General features: G+C 35.7%; 2 protein-coding genes across 2 annotated transcripts in view; one reads left to right on the forward strand and one right to left on the reverse strand.

The window, feature by feature from the left end:
* The first annotated feature begins 301 nt into the window (after window positions 1–301).
* On the forward strand, window positions 302–19,822 carry aox6 (aldehyde oxidase 6). The gene is made up of 35 exons (XM_073843889.1): window positions 302–456; window positions 636–693; window positions 1,721–1,817; window positions 2,011–2,119; window positions 2,252–2,378; window positions 2,458–2,519; window positions 2,645–2,722; window positions 5,500–5,580; window positions 5,867–6,011; window positions 7,088–7,180; window positions 7,349–7,500; window positions 7,717–7,810; window positions 7,942–8,051; window positions 11,380–11,564; window positions 11,678–11,840; window positions 11,917–12,006; window positions 12,271–12,440; window positions 12,689–12,815; window positions 12,904–13,026; window positions 13,119–13,215; window positions 13,285–13,409; window positions 14,819–14,952; window positions 15,180–15,271; window positions 15,414–15,496; window positions 15,602–15,793; window positions 15,877–16,104; window positions 16,194–16,289; window positions 16,372–16,500; window positions 16,667–16,741; window positions 17,871–17,923; window positions 18,108–18,222; window positions 18,308–18,373; window positions 18,645–18,833; window positions 18,977–19,144; window positions 19,285–19,822. Exons 1-35 carry the CDS (start codon window positions 403–405, stop codon window positions 19,339–19,341), a joined length of 4,017 nt encoding a protein of 1,338 aa, XP_073699990.1. The 5' UTR covers window positions 302–402; the 3' UTR covers window positions 19,342–19,822.
* A 4,669-nt stretch (window positions 19,823–24,491) lies between these two features.
* aox5 (aldehyde oxidase 5) overlaps window positions 24,492–25,520 on the reverse strand; it is a 51,198-nt gene continuing 50,169 nt past the window's right edge. The window contains 3 exon segments of the mRNA XM_073843615.1: window positions 24,492–24,542; window positions 24,819–24,986; window positions 25,304–25,492. Coding sequence (XP_073699716.1) covers window positions 24,492–24,542; window positions 24,819–24,986; window positions 25,304–25,492 — 408 coding nt within the window.

Here is a 25,520-nt window from a genome sequence, read left to right on the forward strand (position 1 = left end):
AATATATTATAAATAGTTTTTTCTGCGTGAGAAATACAATGTGTGGCGGGAGTGCGTGACAATAGACCGAAATGAGTGACTGTCACGCTCAATGCGTGACACTTGAGAGCCCTGGTGTAGCGTTTAACTCTTTATAACTGAAGGCAGCAATGAAGAAGGAACTTCCCTCTGTATGTATGCCTATCTCTCAGCGTGAGAAATACACCGTGTGAGCGTGTGAACTACTTGTGTCCTGCTGAACTTCCAGTCAGATAAGATCCGCCTTTAATTCCCCATCAACTAGTTTTCCATACATGTAAGCACTATGCAGAAAACTTCCCTCAGTTTTGGTGGAGATCTCAGAGGGGATCTAATCTGCAGATTTGCTTCATCTTCTTTGTGTTGGACATAAACTTGGAGAGAATGGCTGAACAAACCAGGAACGATGGACTGGTTTTCTATGTCAATGGGAAAAAGGTGCTTATTTCTTTGTGATGTGTAATGTGTTTGTTGTAAATGTTGTTAGTGAAGATTTAAGTCAAGTTTAGTCCTTATAGTAATGCATAGTGCATAATAAAGATAAAGTTCATTGGTTTAAAGACATTTAAAATAACCAGCGTAAACTGAATGTGTTTTGTTTTGTTTATGCTTAACAGATAATTGAGGAGAATCCAGACCCCGAGACTATGTTGCTGTCTTACCTGAGGAAGAAATGTATGGTTTTACACTTTTTATTATATAAAGAATTACTCATAGAGGGTTATTATGCTACATGTGTTCTATATCAAGGTAACTCTCTCTCTATTTAATAGTGATAGTTGTTAAGAGTTCCTTGTTTGTCCTGAACAGGTAAACTGCCCACTGTTCTTCAGAAAAGTCCTTCAGGTCCCACAGATTTTTTTTTTTATTTCTTTTTAGCATTTTTGTGTATTTGTATTCCTTTCCAACAATGACTGCATGATTTTGAGATCCATCCTTTCACACCGGGGACAACTGAGGGACTCATATGCAAATATTACAGAAGGTTCAAACGCTCACTGATGCTTCAGACGAAAAAAAAAAATGTCCGGGGTGTAAACTTTTGAACAGATTTGACGTGTACAATTTTCTTATTTTACTTAAATATCACATTTTGTTAATTTAGTACTGCCCTTCAGAAGCTACATAAGATACTTACATGTTCCCCAGAAGACGAAATAAGTTAAATTTACCCTGACCTTAAATTCAAAAAGTTTTCACCCCCCCCCCCCCCAGCTCTTAATGCATTGTTTTTCCTTCTGAAGCATCAGTGAGAATTTAAACCTTCTGTAATAATTGCATATGAGTCCCTCAGTTTTCCTTAGTGTAAAAAGATGGATCTCAAACTCATTGTTGAAAAGGGTTCAAATAGACAAAAATGCTGAAAAGCCAAAGAATTTGTGGGACCTAAAGGATTTTTCTGAAGAACAGCGAGATCAAACAAGGGACTCGTGAACTATTATTACTCAAAAAACAAAACAGGGTCATTTTTATAAATTCAGCTATTATTTTCTCTTGTGGACTATATGTGAACGTCTTTTATGTGAAATATCTTATTCAGGTCAGTATTAAATCAAAAAATAACATGCATTGTATGATCCCTCTTATTTTGGTAAAATAATCCACTGTTTGCAGATTCTGCAAGGTGTATGAAAACATTTGACTATAACTGTATATTTAACTTTGGTTTAGTTTTGCGTTTCTAATCTCTTTTTGTGTGTAGTGCGGTTGACGGGCACTAAGTACGGCTGTGGTGGAGGAGGATGTGGAGCCTGTACCGTCATGGTGTCCAGATACGACCCTCAGACCAAGAACATCAAGTATTTCATTCACTGTCTCTTCTCACTTTTATTATATTTGTATTTTTTTATGTACCCATCTGACCCCACAATGCCAGCTTTTCTCCCACTTTCCCACTTGTGAATCCAGATTCTACCTCAAACATTATTGATCAGATTTTGTTATTCAAATTTGATAATAAATCTGTCAAATGCTTGTTTCTTCACTGGCCAGTCATTCGTCCATCAATGCTTGTCTGTTTCCTGTGTGCCAACTTCACGGAGCAGCGGTGACGACCGTTGAAGGCATCGGAAGCACCAAAACCAAATTACACCCAGTCCAGGTAACAGATTCACATTAGGATCTATATTATGCCCAATCCAGATTATGAGATACAGATCATGAAGTTAATTTACAGCCAAAATAGAATTGTGGACACTTTCATGCATCATTGACAGAATGTTTGCTTCATCAGGAACGTATTGCAAAGGCTCATGGGTCTCAGTGTGGGTTTTGTACTCCTGGGATGGTGATGACCATGTACACATTACTGAGAAACAACCCACAGCCCACCTTGGAGGACGTGACTAAGGGTCTTGCTGGTACAGCGACACAAATGGCATCTTAAATACATAAAAACTATAATAAGGCTTTGATCAATCATGAATGTTTCCATCGCAGGAAACTTATGCAGATGCACAGGGTACCGGCCCATCGTTGACGGCTACAGAACCTTCTGTGAGGTAAACGTCCGGATTCAACCATAATTAGATTGTTTTTTTTTAATTATTATTATTTAATTGTTTTTTGTACATTTATGATACTTAATCATATCGAATAACAAGACAATTTTCTGTTATTTTTATAGAGTGAAAACTGTTGTCAGTTAAATGGCAGTGGACGCAATGTGGCCAATGAAAATGAATCTGTGAAGCCCACAGAGAATGTGAGTTTTTTCATTCCTTTTCCATGAAAGGGATAGTTCATCCAAAAATGAAAATGACAGCAGTGCAGCTGAAACTTTCAAAGCCCAGAAAGGTAGTAAGGACATTGTTAAAATTGTTGAATAAAGTAGTATTGTTTCTTACGCACAAAAAGTATTCTTGTAGCTTTGGAACCTTTACGGTTGATCCACTGACGTCACATGGATTATTGTAATAATGTCCTTCCCACCTTTCTGGGCCTTGATTGTTGTAGTTGCGTTGCAGGGTCAGAAACCTCTTGGATTTCATCAAAAATATCTTAATTTGTGTTCTGAGATTGAACTAAGGTCTTACGGGTTTGGAACAACATGAGGGTGAGTAATTATAACTGAATTTTCATTTTTGGGTGAACTATCCCTTTAATAGTCTTTAGTCAAGACTTGTGTAATTCTTTAGTTAATGTTTCATTTGCAAGAAACTTTTCATTGCATAAATCAACATCTGGGTCAATAGCAAATGCCAATATCTAGAGCAAAGTCATGGCACCCTACACAAACACTATTGCTCTACAGGCCCACAGTCTACCCGCTCTGGATCGCTACATTAGGATACAGCTGATGGTTAGGAACCATCTCAAAAAACACTTTAAATACTTTTTCAGTGCTATGGTAAAAACTACTAGCCTAACTTATACATTTCAAGCATTATAATTGACAAGTGAACAGTCAGTAAACAAATAAGAGAAAAAAAGAATAGAAAACAGAAATAGCAATAGACTTCTTCCTCATAGACTGTTTTAACTTCTTAAATTTTTCTTCTTCGACTTCTTCTATCTCTTCGATCTCTTATTCTTTGACTTTTTACACTTGGACTCATTGACTTTTTCCCATCTCCAAATTCTTCGATTTTGACTTCTTCTTAGACTACTTTAGTCTCTTCAATATTGTCTTCTTCGATTTATTTCTTTTTCAACTACTTCCACTTTTACTTCTTCGACTTCTTCTGTTTTGACTTTATTGACTTCTTCTTGTAGACTATTTTGACTTCTTTAATGTTTCTTCTTTGACTTCTTAGATTTTTTTCTTCTAAGTCCTCTTTGATTTTTTCTTCTTTGATTTTTTCCACTTCGACTTCTTTGACCTTTATTCGTCTTCATTCGTCTCTTGCCTTAGATTTTTTTATTTTAACTTTATCAACTTTTTCCTCGTAGCCAGTTTTGACTTCTTTTATTTTTATTTTTTGATTTCTTTGATTTTTTTTTCCAAGTCCTCTTTGATTTCTTCTTCTTTGACTTTTTCCACTTGACTTCTATTTCAATTTTTCCCTCTTCAACTTATTCAATTTCAACTTCTTTTTCATCTTAGACTACTTCAGTCTCTTCAGGATTGTTTTCTTGGATTTTTTGTCTTCTAAGTCCTCTTCGATTTCTTCAACTTTTTGATCTTCGATTTCTTCGATTTTGACTTGATGATTTCCTGTTAGGCTAATTCATTCTGTTCAATATTTTTGTATTCTATTTCAACTTCTTCTTTTTATCTTAGACTACTTCAGTCTTTTCAGTATTGATTACTTTGATTTCTTCGATTTTTTTTTCTAAGTCCTTTTCAATTTCTTCTTCTCTGACTTCTTCCATCTTCGATTTAGACTTCTTCCTCTTAGGCTGCTTTTTTCTTCAATATTTTCATCTTTGTTTTCTTTGTCTCTTGCCTCTTAGATTTTTCTTCTTTGACTTTTTCCACTTTTTTGACTTCTGTTTCGGTTTTTCCTTCTTCAGCTTATTCGACTTCAACTTCTTTTTCATCTGAGACTGCTTCAATCTCTTCAGTATTGTCTTCTTCGATTTCTTCTTTGACTTTTTCCACTTCAACTTCTTGGACTTCAATTTCAACTTCAACTTCTTTGACTCCTTTTATTGTTATTGTATCGACTTTTTCTTTGTAGACTGTTTTAACTTCTTTTATTTTTCTTCTTCGATTTCTTTGATTTATTTTCTAAGTCCTCTTTGATTTCTTCTTATTTGACTTTTTCCACTTTGACTTCTTTGATTATTATTTAAATTTTTACCTCTTCAACTTATTCGATTTCGACTTTTTTTTCATCTTAGACTACTTTAGTCTCTTCAATATTGTCTTCTTTGATTTTTTTTCTTCTTAGGCCTTTTCAATTTCTTCTTCAACTTTTTCCATCTTCGATTTCTTTGATTTTGACTGTATCCTGTTAGGCTAATTCATTCTGTTCAATATTTATTTATTCAATTTGGGCTTCTTTTTCGTCTTAGACTACTTCAATCTATTCAGTATTGTCTTCTTCAATTTCTTCTTCTCTGACTTCTTCCATCTTCGATTTCTTTGATTTGGACTTCTTCTTAGGCTACTTCATTTTCTTTAGTTTTTGTTTATCTTTGTTTTCTTTGTCTCTTGCCTCTTAGATTTTTTCTCTTTTGACTTTTTCCACTTTGACTTCTTTAACTTCTATTTCGATTTTTCCCTCTTCGACTTAATTCGATTTCAACTTCTTAGACTGCTTCGATCTCTTCAATATTATCTTGGAAGTCCTCTTTGATTTCTTCTTTGACTTTTTCCATTTTCTATTTCCTCGATTTCTACTTCTTTTTCATCTTAGAGTACTTCAATCTCTTCAATATTAGCTTCTTTGATTTCTTAGATTTTTTTTTCTTCTAAGGCCTCTTCGATTTCTTCTTTTTTGACTTTTTCCATCTTCGATTTCTTCGACTTCAACTTCTTCCTCTTAGGTTACTTCATTCTGTTCAATATTTTCATGTTATTTTTGTCTTTATTAGGGTCAACCAGGACTGTTTAGTAAAGACGACCTGCTTCCCCTCGACCCAACCCAGGATCTGATCTTTCCCCCTGAGCTCATGGTTTGTCAATTTGTTCACAAATTTAATGTGACTTCACTTTAAATCAGCCCTCCAGGACCGGGTTTGGGCACCCCTGCTTTAGTGTATATGTAATGATGACTACAAGATTTGAAATTAAGTTTAATGTTTAAGTAAGGTCTTTCACAAGGTTTAAGGCCACCATTCAGTTCTAGTTTGTTATTAATTCTATTTTAGGCTGTCTGTCAGAAGTTCAAATGCCGTTATCAGCTACGCAGCACATTTGTTTGTTGTGTAATCATGGTCTATGCTGCTTTTTGGTGTTTAGAGATTGGCAGAGGTCAAGGATCAGAAAACTCAGAGGTTTTGTGGGGAGAGAATGACCTGGATCAGCCCTGGATCTCTAGATGAGCTGCTGCAGCTGAAGACTGATTACCCACAAGCCCCTCTTGTCATGGGCAACACCAACATAGGTTGTGTATGGGCCAATTAGGCCAAACCTAATAAACTCCAGTGTGTTTTTGACTGACAATTTGGCATCAGCCACTTTAATATATATTTTATTTATCTCACTGACAAATGTGGTATTTTATTTAGTTTTATTTATTATTTTGTATTTTATGTTATTATATTGTATTTAATTGTATTCAATTTTATTTCATTTCATTCTATTTCATTTTATTTAATTTCATTTTATTTCATGTAATTTTATTTCATTTATTTTATTTCATTGCATTGCATTTTATGTAATTTTATTTCATTTCATATATTTTATTTTATTGATTTCATTTCATATATTTTATTTCATTTTATTTATTTCACGTAATTTGATTTTTATAGCATTTTTTATTTAATTTCCTTTCATTTTAATTTATTTTATTGTATTTTAGAATATTTTATTTTATTTCATGTAATTTTATTTCATCGCATTTCATTTTTTATTTTATTTTATTTATTTTTATTTTGTATTTTTTCCTACATTTTATTTATTTCATGTCATGTCATGTAATTTTATTTAACTTATTTTTATTTATTGTATTAATTTCATGTAATTTAATTAAAATTTTAATTAATTTAATTTAATTTTCTTTCATGTATTTTTATTTAAATTAAATTAAATTAAATTTATTTCAATTTATTTCATTTTATTTATTGTATGTACTTAGAGTTAGGGTTATTTAATTTAATTAATTTTATTTAATTTAATTATTTAAGAATATTTTATTTCATTTCATTTATTTTATTTCATATAATTTCATGTAATTTTATTTCGTTTATTTGCATTTCATTTTATTTAATTAATTAAATTTAATTTAATTTCATGTCATTTCATTTCAAATAATTTCTAATTATTTAATTTAATTTAATTTATTTTATTTACATTCATTTCATACAATTTAATTTAATTGTATTTATTTATTTTTATTACATTTTTAATTATATTATATTATATTATATTATATTATATTATATTATATTATATTATATTATATTATATTATATTATATTATGCTTCATTTAATTTTATCTATTTAATTTCATTTTATAGGTCTGGATATGAAGTTCAAAGGTATCTTCCATCCGGTAATAATATCACCAACACGAGTGCCAGAACTGTTCAAGGTTACCCATAAATCAGAGGGTATGTGTGTGTTTGCATAACAGGGAATTTTGCTGTTCACAAGTGTTATTAATTTACATTTTTTATTATTATTATTTTTTTAATATTTCTATATAGTTTTATTGTTTCAGATTTTTAGTACTTTAACTTAAATTTCAGTTAATGTTAATGAATAGTTTGTATTTGTAGGTGTGTGTGTTGGAGCGGGATGCAGTATGACAGTTCTGGAGAGTGAGTTGGAGAAAAATATAAATGATTTCCCAACGGAAAACACGCACATGTTTCGGGCTCTGCTGCAGCAGATAAACCTTGTGAGTGGACAACAGATCCGAAACGTGGCTGTAAGTGTAAACAGACCTTGAACGCACCTCATTAGTTTTGCAACACAAACAAATATCTCTCAGTCTTGTGAGCTCTTTGCCAAAAGTTAATTTTGACCTTATTTAAACTAAAATTGCATTGCTTATATTCTTGGCTGAGAAGGACAAAACTCTAAATGTGAATTTGTTTTTATTTTGTTTATTTACATTATTTTTTATATTTGTTAATGTATGTAGACACTAGGTGGCAATATAGCAAGCGCATTTCCAAACTCTGACCTGACCCCTGTTTTAGCTGCTGGAAGATGCACTCTAGTGGCTCTTTCTAAAGGTAACCCAACTTCCTATATAATTTATAATGTATTGTTCTGTTCTAGATTATGTTTAATATTTCACACTACAGAGCACAGCTGAAACTACTGAGAGAGGCGTCTCACTTTTCTACCTAAATATCCATTACAGATGGACGAAGGAGAGTACCTATTGATAAAGATTTTTTCCTTGGATTTGCAAAGACAATTCTAAAGCCAAGTGAGATAGTGTTGTCCGTTTTCATTCCAGCCACAAGACCGGTAAGAAATTAACAATCAACTAGTTTTTGTTAGCAAAAATTCAGTAGCCCAATGGACTCTGTGCACAAGCATAGTGGAAAACAACCACTGTCTCCAGAAGTTGGGATACTAGTTTCCGGTTTACTTACGCGTCGCCCTACTGACATTTTGGGTGACGCGAAAGTAAACCTTACTCTGTGCACAAGCGTAGCGGCAAACTTCCGCTGTCTCCAGAAGTCGGGATACTAGTTTCCAGTTTACTTTCGCGTCGCCCTACTGACATTTTGGGCGATGCGAAAGTAAACCTTACTCTGTGCACAAGCGTAGCGGCAAACTTCCGCTGTCTCCAGAAGTCGGGATACTAGTTTCCAGTTTACTGAAACTACCCTAATGACATTTTGGTTGACGCGAAAGTAAACCAGAAACTAGCTAAAGTAAACCTGACTCTGTGCACAAGCATAGCATCGAACTTCCGCTGTCTCCAGAAGTTGGGATACTAGTTTCCGGTTTACTTTCGCGTCGCCCTACTGACATTTTGGGTGACGCGAAAGTAAACCTTACTCCGTGCACAAGCGTAGCGGCAAACTTCCGCTGTCTCCAGAAGTTGGGATACTAGTTTCCCGTTTACTTTCGCGTCGCCCTACTGACATTTTGGGTGACGCGAAAGTAAACCTTACTCCGTGCACAAGCGTAGCGGCAAACTTCCGCTGTCTCCAGAAGTCGGGATACTAGTTTCCAGTTTACTGAAACTACCCTACTGACATTTTGGTTGACGCGAAAGTAAACCAGAAACTAGCTAAAGTAAACCTGACTCTGTGCACAAGCATAGCATCGAACTTCCGCTGTCTCCAGAAGTCAGGATACTAGTTTCCGGTTTACTTTCACGTCGCCCTACTGACATTTTGGGTGACGCGATAGTAAAGCGGAAACTAGCAAAAGTAAACCTCTGTGCACAAGCATAGTGTAGAATTTCCGCTGTCTCCAGATGTCGGTAAACTAGTTTACTGAAACTACCCTACTGACATTTTGGGTGAAGCAAAAGTAAGCTGGAAGTTTCCGGTTTACTTTTGCGTGGCCCTACTGACATTTTGGGTGATGCAAAAGTAAACCGGAAACTAGTGAAAGTAAACCTTACTCTGTGCACAAGCGTAGCGATGAACTTCCACTGTCTCCAGAAGTCGGGATGCTAGTTTCCGGTTTACTTTTGCGTGGCCCTACTGACATTTTGAGTGACACGAAAGTAAACCAGAAACTAGCAAAAGGAAACCTTACTCTGTGCACAAGCATAGCATCAAACTTCCGCTATCTCCAGAAGTCGGGATACTAGTTTCCGATTTACTACTGACATTACTGTCCTACTGACATTTTGGGCGATGCGAAAGTAAACCTTACTCTTTGCACAAGCGTAGTGATGAACTTCCGCTGTCTCCAGAAGTCGGGATACTAGTTTCTGGTTTACTTTCATGTCGCCCTACTGACATTTTGGGTGACGCGATAGTAAACCGGAAACTAGCAAAAGTAAACCTTACTCTGTGCACAAGCGTAGTGTCGAATTTCTGTTGTCTCCAGAAGTCGGGAAACTAGTTTACTGAAACTACCCTACTGACATTTTGGTTGATGTAAAAGTAGACCAGAAACTATCTAAAGTAAACCGAACTTCTGCTGTCTCCAGAAGTCAGGATACTATTGAAAAGTCAACTGGAAACTAGCTAAAGTAAACCAGACTCGGGGTACTAGTTTCCGGTTTACTGTCACGTCGCCCTACTGACATTTTGGGCGGTGCGAAAGTAAACCTTACTCTGTGCACAAGCGCAGTGTCGAACTTCTGCTGTCTCCAGAAGTCGGGATACTAGTTTCCGGTTTACTTTCGCTGGCCCTACTGACATTTTGGGTGATGTGAAAAGTAAACTGGAAAAGTCAACTGGAAACTAGCTAAAGTAAACCAGACTCGGGGTTGACATGAAAATAAACCAGAAACTAGCTTTTTACAAGTTTGCACTCTCATATTATGTGATAGGGCAATTTAGTAAGCTTGCGTGCTGTCCAGGGGGAGGGCTCCAAGCTCAGGATGGAGCCCGAACCCAGAGAACACCCCCCCCCCCCAATCCCAAAACTGTGATAAAAAAAATGGAGAGTGAGGCGTTGGGGTGGAGGGAAAACCTGGGAAACCGTTGTGGAACAGAGGTGATCTGGCTGTATTTATATACGACTTGTGCTTGTTAAAGGTTGCATCAGCGATTTCAAGCCTGAAACATAAAGTGTCACTTTCAGCTGACCTTTCTTCACGATCCGCTCACTGCCTGCCCCATAAATTGTCTGTAAAAAATAAAAACAAACAAACAGTGTTCCAACCAATCACCGTCAGGGGGTTGGTGTTGTGGACTTTCCGCTGCCTCCCTCACATCCCTGCACCAGTACGAAAGTCCACAACACCAACCCCCTGACGGTGATTGGTTGGAACACTGTTTGTTTTGCTGTGGAATCGTTGGTAGCACCGATTGTTTTTTTTGGCATATCTCGGACCCTAGGCTGACCACAGAGACACGTTTTTTTTTTTTACAGACAATTTATGGGGCAGGCAGCGAGCGGATCGTGAAGAAAGGTCAGCTGAAAGTGACACTTTATGTTTCAGCCTAGAATCGCTGATACAACCTTTAAGGTGATTGGCTGATAAGCTCCAGATGGGCCAGGTTGATTATCTGATCGTGCTCCTCCCAAACCTTGTTAATAAAACATCATAAAATAAACCTTACTTTGTGCAAAAGTGTAGCGCTGAAATTTCGCTGTCTTCAGAAGTCGGGATACTAGTTTCCGGTTTACTTTTGTGCCACCTGACTGACATTTTGGGTAATGCAAAAGTAAAATGGAAACTAGCTAAAGTAAACCGGACTCTGTGCACAAGTATAGCAACAAATTTCCAATGTCTCCAGAGGTTGGAATACTAGTTTCTGGTTTACTTTCATGTCACCCTACTGACATTTTGGGTGACCCAAAAATAGACCAGTAACTAGCTAAAGTAAGCTGGACTCTGTGTACAACTGTAGCGTCACAATTTTGTTATCTCCAGAAGTCAGAATACTAGTTTCTGGTTTACATTTGCGTCGCCCTACTGACATTTTGGGTGATGCAAAAGTAAACTGTAAACCAGCTAAAGTAAACTGGACTCTGTTCACAAGCATAGCGTGAAACTTCCGCTGTCTCCAGAAGTTGGGATGCTGAAATTTACTGACATTTTGGGTGACGCAAAAGTAAATCGGAAACTAGTATCCCGACTTCTGGAGATAGCTGGAAGTTCGACTCAATGCTTGTGCAGAGAGTCCATACTAAATCATGTTTTTTTTTTTGCCAGAACGAGATTGTTCATGCCTTCCGACACGCTCCACGTAAGGAGAGTGCATTAGCAACGGTGAATGCTGGGATGCGTGTTTGGTTCAACGAGAACTCAAATGTAGTGAAGGAGATCAGTATTTATTTTGGAGGAGTAGGAGCCACTATCATCAGTGCTGACTACACGTGCCAACAGATTGTAGGAAGGTGGGACATGAACTTGTGGTTTTGGAGTTGCTTTTCTTTTCAAATTGGAGTAAAGGTTAGGTTGTGTAATACTTTGTGTTGTTTTTGTGCTTTAACTTAATTTGTTCTTGAAGGCCTTGGGAGGAGGCGACTTTAAGCGATGCGTACAGCACACTGGTTGATGAAATCAAACTTGGACCATCAGCTCCAGGTGGGAAAGTGGATTTCCGCAAATCCCTGACCTTGAGCTTGCTTTTTAAATTCAACCTGCTTGTCCTCCAATACTTGAATGAAAAGGTATGAATCACTTTAGAAAATCATTTTCACATGGCATTTCGATTTGTTTGTTATATGTGTGTGTGTCTTTTTACAGGATGTGATTCAGAGGGAAATACCCCAAAAGATGCAAAGTGCAATTCAACCTCTTCCTAAACAAATCCAGCCTGGATACCAAGAGTTTCAGGTAGGGCTATATGGTCTTCCAAAGTGGGTTTTTAAAGTAGCTGTCAATAAAATCTCTATGCTGGACAAAATTATGATCTCACGGTGCTCAAATGGGAAATTTGTGTTCAAATCCTGCCTGCAACATTCCCAAACCAGTTTCTGTTCTCTCTGCCCCTTATTTCTTGGCTTATCTGTTTACCTTTTCAATTAAAAGCCAGCAAAAAGCAAAAGCTCTGAACTTTTAGAAGGTAAGCAACAGGTAGTGTGTGTTTTATGTGTGCAGAATGTCTTGGAGGGTCAGTCGGCTCAAGATCCGGTGGGTCGACCCATGATGCACCGGTCAGCTCTGAGTCAAGCTACAGGAGAGGCCGTCTACTGTGATGACCTACCGCATATTGACGGTGAACTTTTCCTCGTGATCGTGACAAGCTCCAGGCCACACGCCAAGATCATGTAAAAGACACATTCAGACATTTTAATTATTTTATTTATTTATTGTGTTTGTTGTCATGAATATAGCCTTCAGTTCAGTGATTTATTTATTATGGAGACTTGAGCATCAGCTATCATGTAATGATGTGATCTCATATGCCAACAGACATAAGCAATGGATGCTCATTACTTTAGCACCTAATTGAACCCATCAATGGAACAAATGAGTAACTTCACCTCTAAACGACTGTATTTTCTTGCCGTCACAGTCATATTGACTTTAGTGAAGCTTTGAAGCTGCCCGGTGTGGTGGACGTGATCACTGCTAAAGACATACCAGGCAAAAAATTCAGACACTTCTCAGGATATGATGAAGAAGTTCTGGCTGAAGATGAGGTCTGTGATTAATGAATAAATTAAGTTTGCAGTATGCATGTTAATTATGTGCTAAAATACCACAAAATTTGCTCTTCTGCGTCCTCAGGTGACTTGTGTTGGTCAGATGGTTTGCGCTGTGGTCGCAGATTCCAAAGCACATGCTAAGCGAGGGGCGGCAGCGGTGAAGATCAGCTACGAAGATCTGCAGGATCGCATCTTCACTGTGGAGGTGAGAGGAAATAATCTGCTGCTTTCATATTTATTCTCGGCTTGCATGTAAAATTCTATTCTTATAGAGTTGCTTTTGGATCTTGTTTTTAGGAGGCCATCGAGAAAGAGTCTTTCTTCCTGCCTAGGAGAACAATTGAGCGAGGAGATGTGGAAAAGGGTTTGAGGGAGGCTGAACAAATGTATGAAGGTAAGATTGCACACTTCCTTTTTGATAACCTCATTCATGTTTTATAACATGGTTCTGCTTGTTTCACAGGAGAGATTCGGATTGGAGGACAGGAGCATTTCTATTTGGAAACACAGAGTTTTCTGGTCATTCCAGTTGGGGAAGAGAAGGAGATGAAAGTTTATTTATCCACCCAGCACCCAACATTAGCACAGGTATGTATGTGCCCAAGAATGGCATTAAATAAATTAGCTACAGGTGCATCTAAACAAGTTTATTTTTATTTTTTTGTAACTTATTTCAAAAACTGAAACTTTCATATATTGTAGATTATTTATTTGTTTGTTTGTTTTAATTTTAAAGATTAGAGCTTAATCATGAAAGCATGAAAGTCAAAAATCAGGAAAAGTTCAAGTTCTTTAAATTATGTTAATTTATGCACTCAATACTTGATCGGCAGCACATATTACACCAAATGATTTGCTCCTAGCACAAATTACAGCATCAGTGAAGTGTGGCATGGAAGTGATCAGCCTGTGGCACTGCTGAGGCACTATTGAACTTTCATCTAGTTACTATATTGTTGGATCGACTGTTTCTCATCTTTCTCTTGAAAATATCCCATAGATTCTCAATGGGGTTCAGGTCAGGCATGTTGGCTGGCCAATTAAGCACAGTAAATTCATGGTCAGCAAACCACTTGAAGTGGGTTTGGCACTGTGGGTAGGTGCTAAAGTTCTGCTGGAAAAGGAAATCAGCATCTACATAAAGCTTGTCAACAGATGGAAGCATAAAGTGCTCCAAAATCTCCTGGTAGATGGCTGCATTGACTTTGGACTTGATAAAACACAGTGGACCAGCGCCAACAGATGTCACAGCACCTTAAATCATTACTGACTTCAGAAACTTCACACTGGATGCTCTCCAGTCTTTCTCCAGACTCTGGAATCATGATTTCAACATGAAATGCAACATTTACATATAAATAAAACATAAAATTTCATAAAAAACATAAATACATAAAAAAGGGGAAAAATGTTTTTGTTTTGTTTGTAACTTATTTCAAAAACTGAAACTTTAATATGTTCTAGATTCATTACATGTAAAGTAAAACATTTAAAAAGTTTTTGTTGGCTGAGTTTTAAAACAGCAACCTTTCTTGTAATAATGAGATGCTATGCCATTAAAACATATTTTTCTCATTAAAACAACATCTTTTCTCATAATAACGAGATATGTCATTTTAGCGTCATCTTTTCTTGTTAAAACCTCTATTCTTGTGATAAGATGTTATGTCATTTAAAACAATTTCATTAAGAAGACATGCTTTCACCTAATAATGAGATGTTGTCGTCATTAAAACAAAAAAATTTCCCATAATAACAGGTTATGTCGTTTTAACAACATCTCTTGTTAAAACAACATCTTTTATCATAATGAGATGTTATGTTGTATAAATGACATCTTTTTCTCATTAAAATGATATCTTTTCTTGTGATAACAAGATGTCGTCATTAAAACGTCTCATTATTACGAGGAAAGACGTTAAGCCGTATTATTTTTATTGCAGAACAGGGAGATAAACATGTTCAAGAACAATATTTTTTGTTGTAATCTGTTTTAGGAGTCAGTAGCTGAGACGCTGGGAATCCCGTCCAATCGTGTTGCTTGTCACGTTAAACGACTGGGCGGAGCCTTTGGAGGCAAAATCATCAAAACCGCCATTTTGGCCTCCATCACTGCTGTCGCTGCTTGGAAGTAAATCGAAATAATTTGTACACAAACATCAGAACGATATATTCATCACAACTATTCAAAGTGGATGTCAAATATGAATTATTTAAGTTAGTAGGGCTGTCCCTGACTGTTTTTCTAGTCAACTGACAGTTCTTCTTTTAATTCGATCTTAATATTTTTATTGTTTTTAAATTTTAGATTTTTATTTTTATTAAAGGACTTTCTCAACTCTCTCTCTCTCTGTCCAGGACTGGACATCCAGTTCGATGTGTTTTAGAGAGAGGAGAGGACATGCTGATAACAGGAGGACGTGACCCGCTTTGGGGAAAATATAAGGCTGGTGCTTTTCTAAACGCTCATTTTATGTGGATATTTATTAGCTTTATTAGAATATTTATTATCTAATCTGTATTAATTCTTATTCTTATTCTTATTAATGCATATTTAGTCTTTTATATGCATGTTTTGACCCCAACAGGTAGGCTTTATGAAGAACGGGAGGATAACAGCAGCCGATTTCCAGTACTACTCCAACGCTGGAAACGCAGCAGATGAATCTGTACTGGTGAGATGATTTGCTGAAGATCAAGATCCTACTTTGGTCACCTGTGTGAGAAATGTAATGTATGAAATTTATACTGTATTACTCTTCTAATATTATACTTTCCAGGTGGCAGAGAAGATGCTCCTGCATCTCGATAACGCCTATAACATTTCAAACCTGCGTGGACGATCGGCGGCCTGCAAGACCAACCTGCCCTCCAACACTGCGTTCAGAGGATTCGGTGTGCCTCAGTCCATGCTGGTCGTTGAGAATATGATTGATGATGTTGCACTCAAACTTGGCCGTCTGCCTGAAGAGGTCAGTGTCTCAAAAAGATCTCTGCCCTTGGCCCATTTGCATCATTATTTTTTCCATCTCTCATTTTTATTTGATTTTTGCAGATCAGGGAGATAAACATGTATAAGGAAGTTTCCCTCACTCATTACAAAATGGAGTTTGATCCAGAGAATCTTGTCCGCTGTTGGAAGGAGTGCATGGAAAAAGCTGACTTCAGACAGCGCCGGCAGTCCGTCGATCTCTTTAACCAACAGAACCATTTCAGAAAGAGAGGAATCTCCATTGTGCCCATTAAATATGGCATTGGGTTTCCTGAGGGCTTCCTCAACCAGGTTACATTCTCCTACAACTCACGTCTATTTTATCTATTTTAACTGAACTCCATATGATCTGGTGGTGTATTTGTGTGTTTCTAACAAAGGCTGCCGCTCTGGTGCATATTTATAAGGATGGGACTGTGTTAGTGAGCCATGGTGGGACAGAAATGGGCCAAGGTGTGCACACTAAAATCCAACAGGTACCACTTCCAGCTTTTCTGCACAGATCTAAAAATATCAAGTTTTATAGTTTTTGGACTGATCTCAGCTGTTTTCTCACAGGTGGCGAGTCGAGAGCTGAATATTCCTGCTTCTTTAATCCACATCTCTGAGACCAGCACACAGTGCGTCCCGAATACCTGCCCATCTGCTGCATCCTTTGGTACTGATGCTAATGGAATGGCTGTGAAGGTATCGAACACCAGATTTTGAAGCGCCAGATCAGTCTGGACGACATTGGTTTATCTTGAAGGATTTATTTATTTCGTCTATAGGCAAATTTGAAGAAATCGTAAAACGTAATATAAACTTTATGCTTTAATGTCTGTTTTTTGATGTTCAAATCATACTTTTGCAGGATGCCTGCCAAATACTGTATAACAGACTAGAACCAATCAGAAAGAAGAATCCTAAGGGAACATGGCAGAACTGGGTAAAGTGGACAAACTAGTAATTATTATCTTGGATTCAGAATAAAATGATGGGTACAGTTGTTTATGCTAAAATGCCTTGTATGGATAGTACACGTAGTTAAAAAAAATAAAGAATTGGCCACGTTCAATATTACAATATGAGAATAAAGTCTGAATATTTCAAGAAAAAAGTTGAAATTGCGAGAATAAATTGAAATCATTTCGACTTAATTTCGACTATGCTCAAAACATTTTGACTTTATTCTCAAAACATTTAGATTTTTGTTCTCAAAACATTTTGACTTTATTCTCAAAAAATTTCAACTTTATTCTCAAAACATTTTGACTCTGTTCTCAAAACATTTAGATTTTTGTTCTCAAAACATTTCGACTTCATTCTCAAAACATTTCAACTTGATTCTCATTTCGAATTTTTTCTCATAATTTTGACTTTATTCTTAAAACATTTACACTTTATTTTCGAAACATATAGACTTTATTCTTGTAATTAAGACTTTATTCTCGAAACATTTATACTTTATTCTTATAATTTAGACTTTATTCTTGTAATTTCAACTTTATTCTCAAAACATTTAGATTTTATTCTTAGAATTTTAACTTTGTTCTTGAAACATTTAGACTGTATTCTCAAAACATTTAATCTTTATTCTCGAAACATTTCAACTTTATTCAGGCTAAACATTTAGACCAAACTCGTAATTTTAGTTTTTTTTTTTTTTTTTTTTTTTACATGGCACTAGAACGCTCTCGTACAATACAATTCTGAGATAGTTGCACATTATTTGATTTGTATTTCTAACTATATATTAATATCATCTACAGTTAGATAAATGAACCATATTATTTGGTGAAAGATTTATTTTGATTGTAATTTATTTAATTAATATTGTATTGATGCATTTAAAAATTTGTAATATTTGTTCAAATGTATTTATTAAATTAAAAAAAAATATGTTTATTATTAAATATTGGTGTTTTTTTATTATATTACTATTGCTTCTATTATATAAAAATAAGCTACTCCAAGCCGTGTGTTACAGACAATGTTCAATTATTTATTTCATATAAATGTATTTTACATTCATGCATTTCATTTTTGTAATTATTTTTTTAATCATGCCTTTAAAGATATCGACAGCATTTTTGGAGAAGATCAGTCTGTCAGCCACGGGATACTACAGGTAAATCTCTCAAATGTCATTTAAAAGGAGTGTTTTTGTATTTTTCAATTGTACTTTGAAACATTAAAGTCGAGTGGTAGTTGTTTGTCAACAGTGTGACCTTCAGTGCATCATCTAAGGCTTAAAACTAGACAAAACATTGAGGTTTTGTTTGATGCTTAATGAGCGTTTTGTCTGTTTTCAGAGGTCAGGATCTCGACATGGACTGGGAGAAGCAAGAAGGCAAGCCGTATGCTTACTTCACGTATGCGGTGGGCTGCAGTGAGGTTGAGCTGGACTGTTTGACCGGAGAGTACAGGGTAAATCCAGATATAATGATGTACATTTTCTGCTATTTGTCTAGTTACTGTAAAACTCATCTGACATACTGTCTTTTCCTCATAGACTTTGAGGACTGATATCGTTGTTGATATCGGCAGAAGTATAAATCCATCCATTGACATTGGTCAGGTAAGATGATCTCTATGATGTTTCCTCTCTTACAAGAAATTCATTTTTAATTGATCTTAAAATATATAATATGTGCACCAGTGATTAATAGCTGTATCTCATCATTATTAGCTAATATTTTTGTAATTAATCACCATTGCCCAGTATGAGGAGTGTTAGCTCCCTCTAGAGTCAGGTCCAGGAGTAAATAAATTTCATTCCTTTTAAACATAATCATTGTGTTATAATTATGTATATGCATTTGCTCATATAATATATGCTTTTCTGTTAGATTGAGGGAGCGTTCATGCAGGGTCTGGGTCTCTACACCATGGAGGAGCTCAAGTTTTCTCCGTCTGGTGTTCTGTACACGCGTGGACCAGGCCAGTACAAGATCCCGTCCTTCTGTGACGTCCCTCTGAAGTTCAACGTCTACCTTTTACCCGGCTCATCCAACCCTCACGCCATCTATTCTTCAAAAGTATTCTTCTCCGACACTTCACATCTAAGTGCATTCAAACCTAATACTGCACTCTAATTTTGATATTTCATACCATTTTTAGTGTTTCAGATCTGTTCGAGAGGTATCATCACTGCAAACTAAAGCTGATCATCTTGTTTCAGGGAATCGGAGAGCCGACTGTGTTTCTGGGCAGTTCTGTATTCTTCGCTATTAAAGATGCTGTGACCGCTGCCCGAAAAGATGTAGGTTTAACCGGTCCGTTCCAGCTAAACAGTCCTGCCACCCCAGAACGGGCATGTCTGGCCTGTGCCACACACTTCACGAAGATGGTATGAGAATCACAGTAAACTATTTGTGCTTTGGGTCCAAATCTAAATTAAATGAATCCTTAATGCAGATAAATATGGTAAAAAAAAAAATCTGAATTTAATATTTGTTGTATGTATTAATTAAGTTTTGTTTTCAATAGGTTGCACAAAGTGGATCAGCTTCTGGACCAGCTCAGCCGTGGGCTCTGAATATATGAAACCATCAATCATAATCCTGTTATCCTGTATACATTTTATTCTGATTTAAAGCTATTGCGTTGCTCTTATCAAATCACAAGACATTTATTATACTTATGTAGACACTCAGCTGTTTGCTAAACAATAAGCAATCTCTCACAACTCCTAGAACATTTGTTGAAGACTCAGTTGTCTAATATCATTGGAATCCTTGGCTCAATCAAAACAAATATTTGTCTAGAACCTACTTTTGCAAACTATTCCTAGGTTTTTCACCCGACCGGGACCAAACCGGTGCAGAAATGTTCCCTGGATAGTAAATATCAATAATTATCCAAAAAAAGTTAAACTTTCGACTCATGTTCACAAAGGGGCACCAACAAGTTTGAAAGAGGTGGGGCCACTTTTACTAAAAAGGCTATAACTTTTCTTCACTAAACTCGGAACAACCATGTATGAGCTCAATATTTGGTCAAATAAAAAAAATGTGCAGCTTTGCCACTTGGTGGCTCTATAAGATGGAAAAAAAACTTAAAAACAGCTATAACTACGCAAGCGTTAGTCCAACGGACCTGAGAATTGGTATGTAGTATCTTTGTCCAATGTACCATAAGGGTCTATGAGGACATTGGCATATCTCAAAAAAGTTTGAGCACCTATTAGACAAGGTTAACAAAGGCCGATCATGTTTGACTCATGGCCCTAAAGGTCTGTAAGAAATTTGAAAGAAATCGGACACTAGTTGGCGCTAACATCCACACAATGCATATGCATATCATTTAATAGATCTCCTTGTGCTGAACAACTTTGCCTCGAGAACCATTGCGGTCAATCAAATCGTTCATTAATTATTCACAAATATGTTAAAAACCTACTTTTGCAAACTAGTTCTAGGTTTTTTGCCTATCGATCAAACCACTGCAGTGCAGTTCTCTGGACTCTCTAGATCAGGGCTATTCAATTAGATTCATTTGAGGGCCGGATTATCGAACTGAAAATTTGAAGGGGGCCAAGGGTGTGGGGGCCGTCCCGATCTCTTTCTAGGGGGGCCTATACAATTAAATTGAAATGCATATTCACTAAAATGAACTAATATTACCAACACCAACATCTATAAAAGGTTAACATTAGTGCTGTCTGTCAATCAATTAAAATTTTTTTTTCTGTAATTAACCATGATTAATCGCATATTTATATATTCATATTGTCATAATTTCACACTGAACCTCCAAATTAAGGTAGAAACAACATAAAGTATATTTTAAATGTGTTTAATGGCATCTTTTTACCAAGTAGCCTATTATTAATGAAGTATTGATATCAGTACTGCTACTAGTGTCTCTATTAAATAAATTTTCTCAGTTTTACATATTATTTATGTCAATTCAACATTACAGTAGAATTGAAAGCCAATATTTTCACCATTTAATAGGCTCTTTTAATTTAGGTGATTTTAAAACAATCTTCACATAAACTACAAATTGTATATGCATAAACTATACAGATTATTATTGCCATGTACTGGTTATAATTGTGATTTGAAAGTGTTTGTTTACCACAAAGTATATTTTGGCCATCAAAATAACATTCAAATTGGATTATAAGAGCTTTAAAGTGCTAGAAATGGTTGTGCAAAATGCTTGAAAGTCATTGAAAAGTGCTTGAATTTCTCTCTCAAAAGTTTGTACAAACCCTGAGATGAATACTGTAATAACATTCGACTATAGATATTCTCACTAGATCTCGCAGCAACCTTAATTCATTCTGTGCGAATTCAAACACTTCTCACTGGATTTTGCAGCACTGTGCAGTTACAGTGTCACAAAATTAACTTTGGTTCCCGAGTAAAGGCTGTTCTGAGCTCGGACAAGTGTGTTTGCGTCACGGTCCGAGCTGATAAACGTTGCGGTCTCCGGTAGATTGTTGTTGTTCATGGCTCTCTTGCTTTTCTTTTTTGGCTGGCCCGGGCCAGTGTTGCCGTCATAAAGGACAAACTAATTAGTAAAAAAACAATTCAAGCCACCTGCGGGTACTTCTCCCTCAGGCCGGATTGGGCCCGCGGGCCGCCAATTGAATAGCCCTGCTCTAGATCAATAATTATCTCAAAAAAAATTTCCAAAGTGTCCTTTGGTTAGCTGTTACAGGTCATTTTAAAAAGGGGTGTGTTAAGATATACCTGAAAGCCTATATACAAAAACTCAAGACTTTACAGAAATTGGTGATAACATGATGACTCTTAACAAGCATGCAAAGTTTCATGAAGTTTCAGACCATAGGTGGTGCTATAACAGTTAAAAAGGTGTCAAAAACATTATATTTCTATTGTAAAACAACTAAAGTCACAATAAAACGTCTATATGTTCACATATACAATACATCTTCATATCAAATGATAGATCTTTTTTTTCAGTTGAGTTCATATCTACATATCATGAAACACACAGGACTACATTTGGAGACCATAAAAACTGCTCTCTTATAATTTGTCAGAAAAAAAAAAAGATGTTGTTGTTGCATTCTTATGTTCATGTTGTGTACTGCTACTCAATATGTAATAGAACTTTGACAAAAAGCATTTTTTATTGTTATAATTGAGATTTCATAATATGTAGATATGTACTCAACTGAAAAAAACTTGTGAAAAAATATCTTATTGTTGGTCAAATAGCAATTAGTTAATAGTAGTGCTCTGCAGCCATCTAGTGGTAAACGTTATATTCTTTTACTCTTAAAACTGCATTTTCCAAAAAATGGGCAAAAATCTTACACTAAACCATATCAAATTATCCATGTTATCCCCATGAATGAAAGTTTAAAATGTGGGTATTTTGTAAAGTGAATTTTACATAAAAAGCTGTTTTTGCATATAAAACTATTAAAATAAATATTTATTTAATAATTTATATATATTTAAAAAATAGCATAAATCCTATGCAAACTGCACAAATGTAGAGCAAAAACATTAATAAACAGGAAAAAATTATTATATATTTTTTTTTAAATATTATTTTGTTACAAAATTTAAGTTTTGTAGACCATGAGTGTGATTCCAAAACGAAGACCGCATAAGGGTTAAGATTAGTCCTAGGTTTTAAACCCAACCCCAATAAAATCAGTGCAGTAAAATTCTCTAGACTCCCTTAGTCAGTAATTATCAAAAATGTTGAACCTTTGCATTTGGACAGCTATAACAGGGACATTCAATAATATGTTCTTTACGTAGTGTAGTTTTAACCACTAGAGTCCAGTTTCAACTACTAGATTGCAGCAGAAGACCGGGCTCATTCAACTCACACTCTAGTTTATAGGTTTGCTCATGGATTCATGCTTATAAAATCACTGTAATAAAATTTAAAATCAGTCAAAGTTCATACAGACATATCTGTTTTTACAAATATGCCAGAGATTACAGTGAAGCCTATGATATTAACTCTTAAAAGGACCTGCAGTAAGTGTTTTGTTATCTATCATTCATTATAGAAATCTCTTATGTGCAACAAAATGTGTGTGTAATCATGCTTAATGAACATACTAGTTTAACCATTTCATATCTGTGTATGCTTCTGTTTGTGAGCATATTCTTCATCATGGATGTGTTCTGGTGTCAGCCGTTTATTTAATTTTGGTCGACACCACAACAGCATAGAAGCTATAAAGGCCTTTTTTGCTCGATCCCCGGTAATTGCTGCTAGCAGCTATGTTTATCATTTATTTCTTTTACTGTGAACGCAGTAGGCTAAGCACACGTGACGCGCCATTTCCGCATTCACGCCCGCCATCACCTCACTTAATGTTTGCGGCTGTCTGACTGCAAAGGATCATAATAAGAAGTCTAGCGCTGAGAAAAGAAAAAGAAAGAAAGCCCAAGATGAAACCAGTCTATCACTTTCAGGTACATTCATAATCCTGTGAAACTTTTTTCACTGTTGACGTTAATAACGCGTTATGTCGGTAAACGCATCTGCCTTACTATTCTAGTTTCATGGCTTAAAATGCATTAGGCTATATAAAACAGTGAGGCAATAATGATTGGTTAATTAATAATAAGCATATGGTTTCCTTAAATAACACTGTTAAAACCTCCACTATATTTTTAGCGTTTTTGTTCCAGAAACAGTGGTTGTTGAGGCAGTAGAGAGCATTTTTGGTTTTGGGAAACACCAGATCTCCTTGTATCAGGCATTCAGATGATTCTGTAGTTAAAATGTGTACGTTCAACCACATTTTAGATATATTCCCCAAACTTGCTCCTTTGCTGAAATTTAGTGTCTGGAAGCTGTGGATCTGACTTTTATATTCACCAGTGTGGGTGGGTCAACCAGGTGTTGAGTGTCATAGTCTGAAGAAAGGATTGTCTAAACACACCGGCTAACCCAAAAACTTGCATAACCACAGAACAAACAGATTGTTTTGCTAATCCACAGAACTGTATAGTAAATTAAATTTTAGGATTGTACGAAGAAAGCAATAACTGTTGTAAACAGGGAGTACAGACAAAATATTAATTGCGTATTCAAGACAGATTTACAATAAAATGCAACCATGATGTGCGTCAGCATGAATTGAGGAGTAGAGATCATAGTCAATGTCATCGTGACTTTAATTTACTGTACTCAGTATTTCATAAATCCTACCCACTTTAGTATGTCTTTTCCGAGCAAAGATTTCCAAGCTAAAAATGACAATTCTGTCATTAATTACTTGTACTCATATCGTTCCAAACCTGTAAGACCTTTGTTCATCTTCTGAGTAGAAATTAAGATATATTTTTTGATGAAATCCAAGAACGGTATCACGTTCAAGGCCCAGAAATGTAGTAAGGACATTGATAAACAATACAACAACACAATTCTAGTTAGGGCACCCATTTGGCCAGCAGTGGCCCTGAGTAATCTACTAAAAAAAAAAAAAAAGAAGATATGCATGCAATCATTTCTCAAGAACAATTTATAGTTATTCAAGCCTTTTATTAACACATGCATAAATCAGTTCATTTAGGATTTGCTTTTACAGTTATTGTAATTCTAATTATCCTACTATTAACTAAGCAAGTTTTTTATTAGTATTGCTTTCTAAAACAGGAACTGCATAATAAACATATTAAAGAAGCTAGAAGTCCCTGACATTTAAATAGAGGTTAAGATTTTGACATGATAGCTGATGTTTTTCTTCACACGTTGATGGCCCAGGGTTTGGCTTTTACTTTTCTATCAAGTGGATTCTGTAAAAAATAAAATAATAATAATAATACAATAATTATATTTAATTATATGCAAAATTATATTTGATATTTAAAAGATAAAATTGCATTTAATATTTAAATAAAGACATTTCTAAATATGATATTTAAATTATACAAATCATTTTTTTAGGAGCCAAACCTGAAATACTGTAAAATGCTATAACAAATAAACGTATCTAATAAATGTAAGTGGTATAATAAAATATTAAAAATGTATAAGAATATAAATGTACTGTATTAACACTGTTCACTTACCATCCTAGTAAAGCAGTCTTCACAGGCCATGCGTATCTTTTCCGCAGTAGCAGGAGAAGAAAAATGGAAACTGTCGCTTAGTCCTCTCTCTCTCCGTGCAGCTGCAATTGCTTCTTTAATGGCGAAGAACAAAGTGCAGCCAAAAAACACAGGAGGCTCCCCGATCCCCTAAAAAATTTAACAAACAATACCTTTATAACCAATATTTAAATTTCATTTTAATTGCATAAATATCCTGTTTTGCTCAGAATGTCAGATTACTGAAGTGAAAGATGTTGCAAATGTTGTTTAATATACTGAATAGTTTAAAGTCTGCTGTGAACCTGGCCTGACCTGAAGAGTTTTGCAATCATAGAAGCCTAGACATAACTTTTGGTGATTGTTATGTCTGTATATATCAGTGAAAGGTAAATGTTATTTGTTATTTGCTGCATTTACTCAAACAGCTTTGAATTTGTTGTGCTGACATTTGTTTTTTGTTTTACCTTTGAGGAGTAGATTGCATGAGGATTGTTTGCGTTCCTGAGCAGATGGACATTAAGCTGAGGAGGTACGTCACACAGAGCTGGGATTTTATACTGAGAGGGACCCCTGGTCAACAACACCCCCTCAGGAGAAAACTGCAACTCCTCTATAGTATAAAGCCCAAGTCCTTGGACAAAACCACCCTCCACCTGTAAACGCACACATATTATGGTCACT

This window comes from Garra rufa, chromosome 7 (assembly GCF_049309525.1).
Source record: "Garra rufa chromosome 7, GarRuf1.0, whole genome shotgun sequence".
NCBI classification, from domain to species: Eukaryota; Metazoa; Chordata; class Actinopteri; order Cypriniformes; family Cyprinidae; genus Garra; species Garra rufa.

What these genes read in the sequence shown, in the direction of transcription:
- aox6 (XM_073843889.1), top strand. Translation starts at nt 403, where the DNA reads ATGGCTGAACAAACCAGGAACGATGGACTGGTTTTCTATGTCAATGGG. An exon ending in ATCGCATCTTCACTGTGGAG is followed by an intron (nt 13,027 to 13,118) that starts GTGAGAGGAAAT and finishes TCTTGTTTTTAG; the next exon opens with GAGGCCATCGAGAAAGAGTC. An exon ending in CTAATGGAATGGCTGTGAAG is followed by an intron (nt 16,501 to 16,666) that starts GTATCGAACACC and finishes ATACTTTTGCAG; the next exon opens with GATGCCTGCCAAATACTGTA.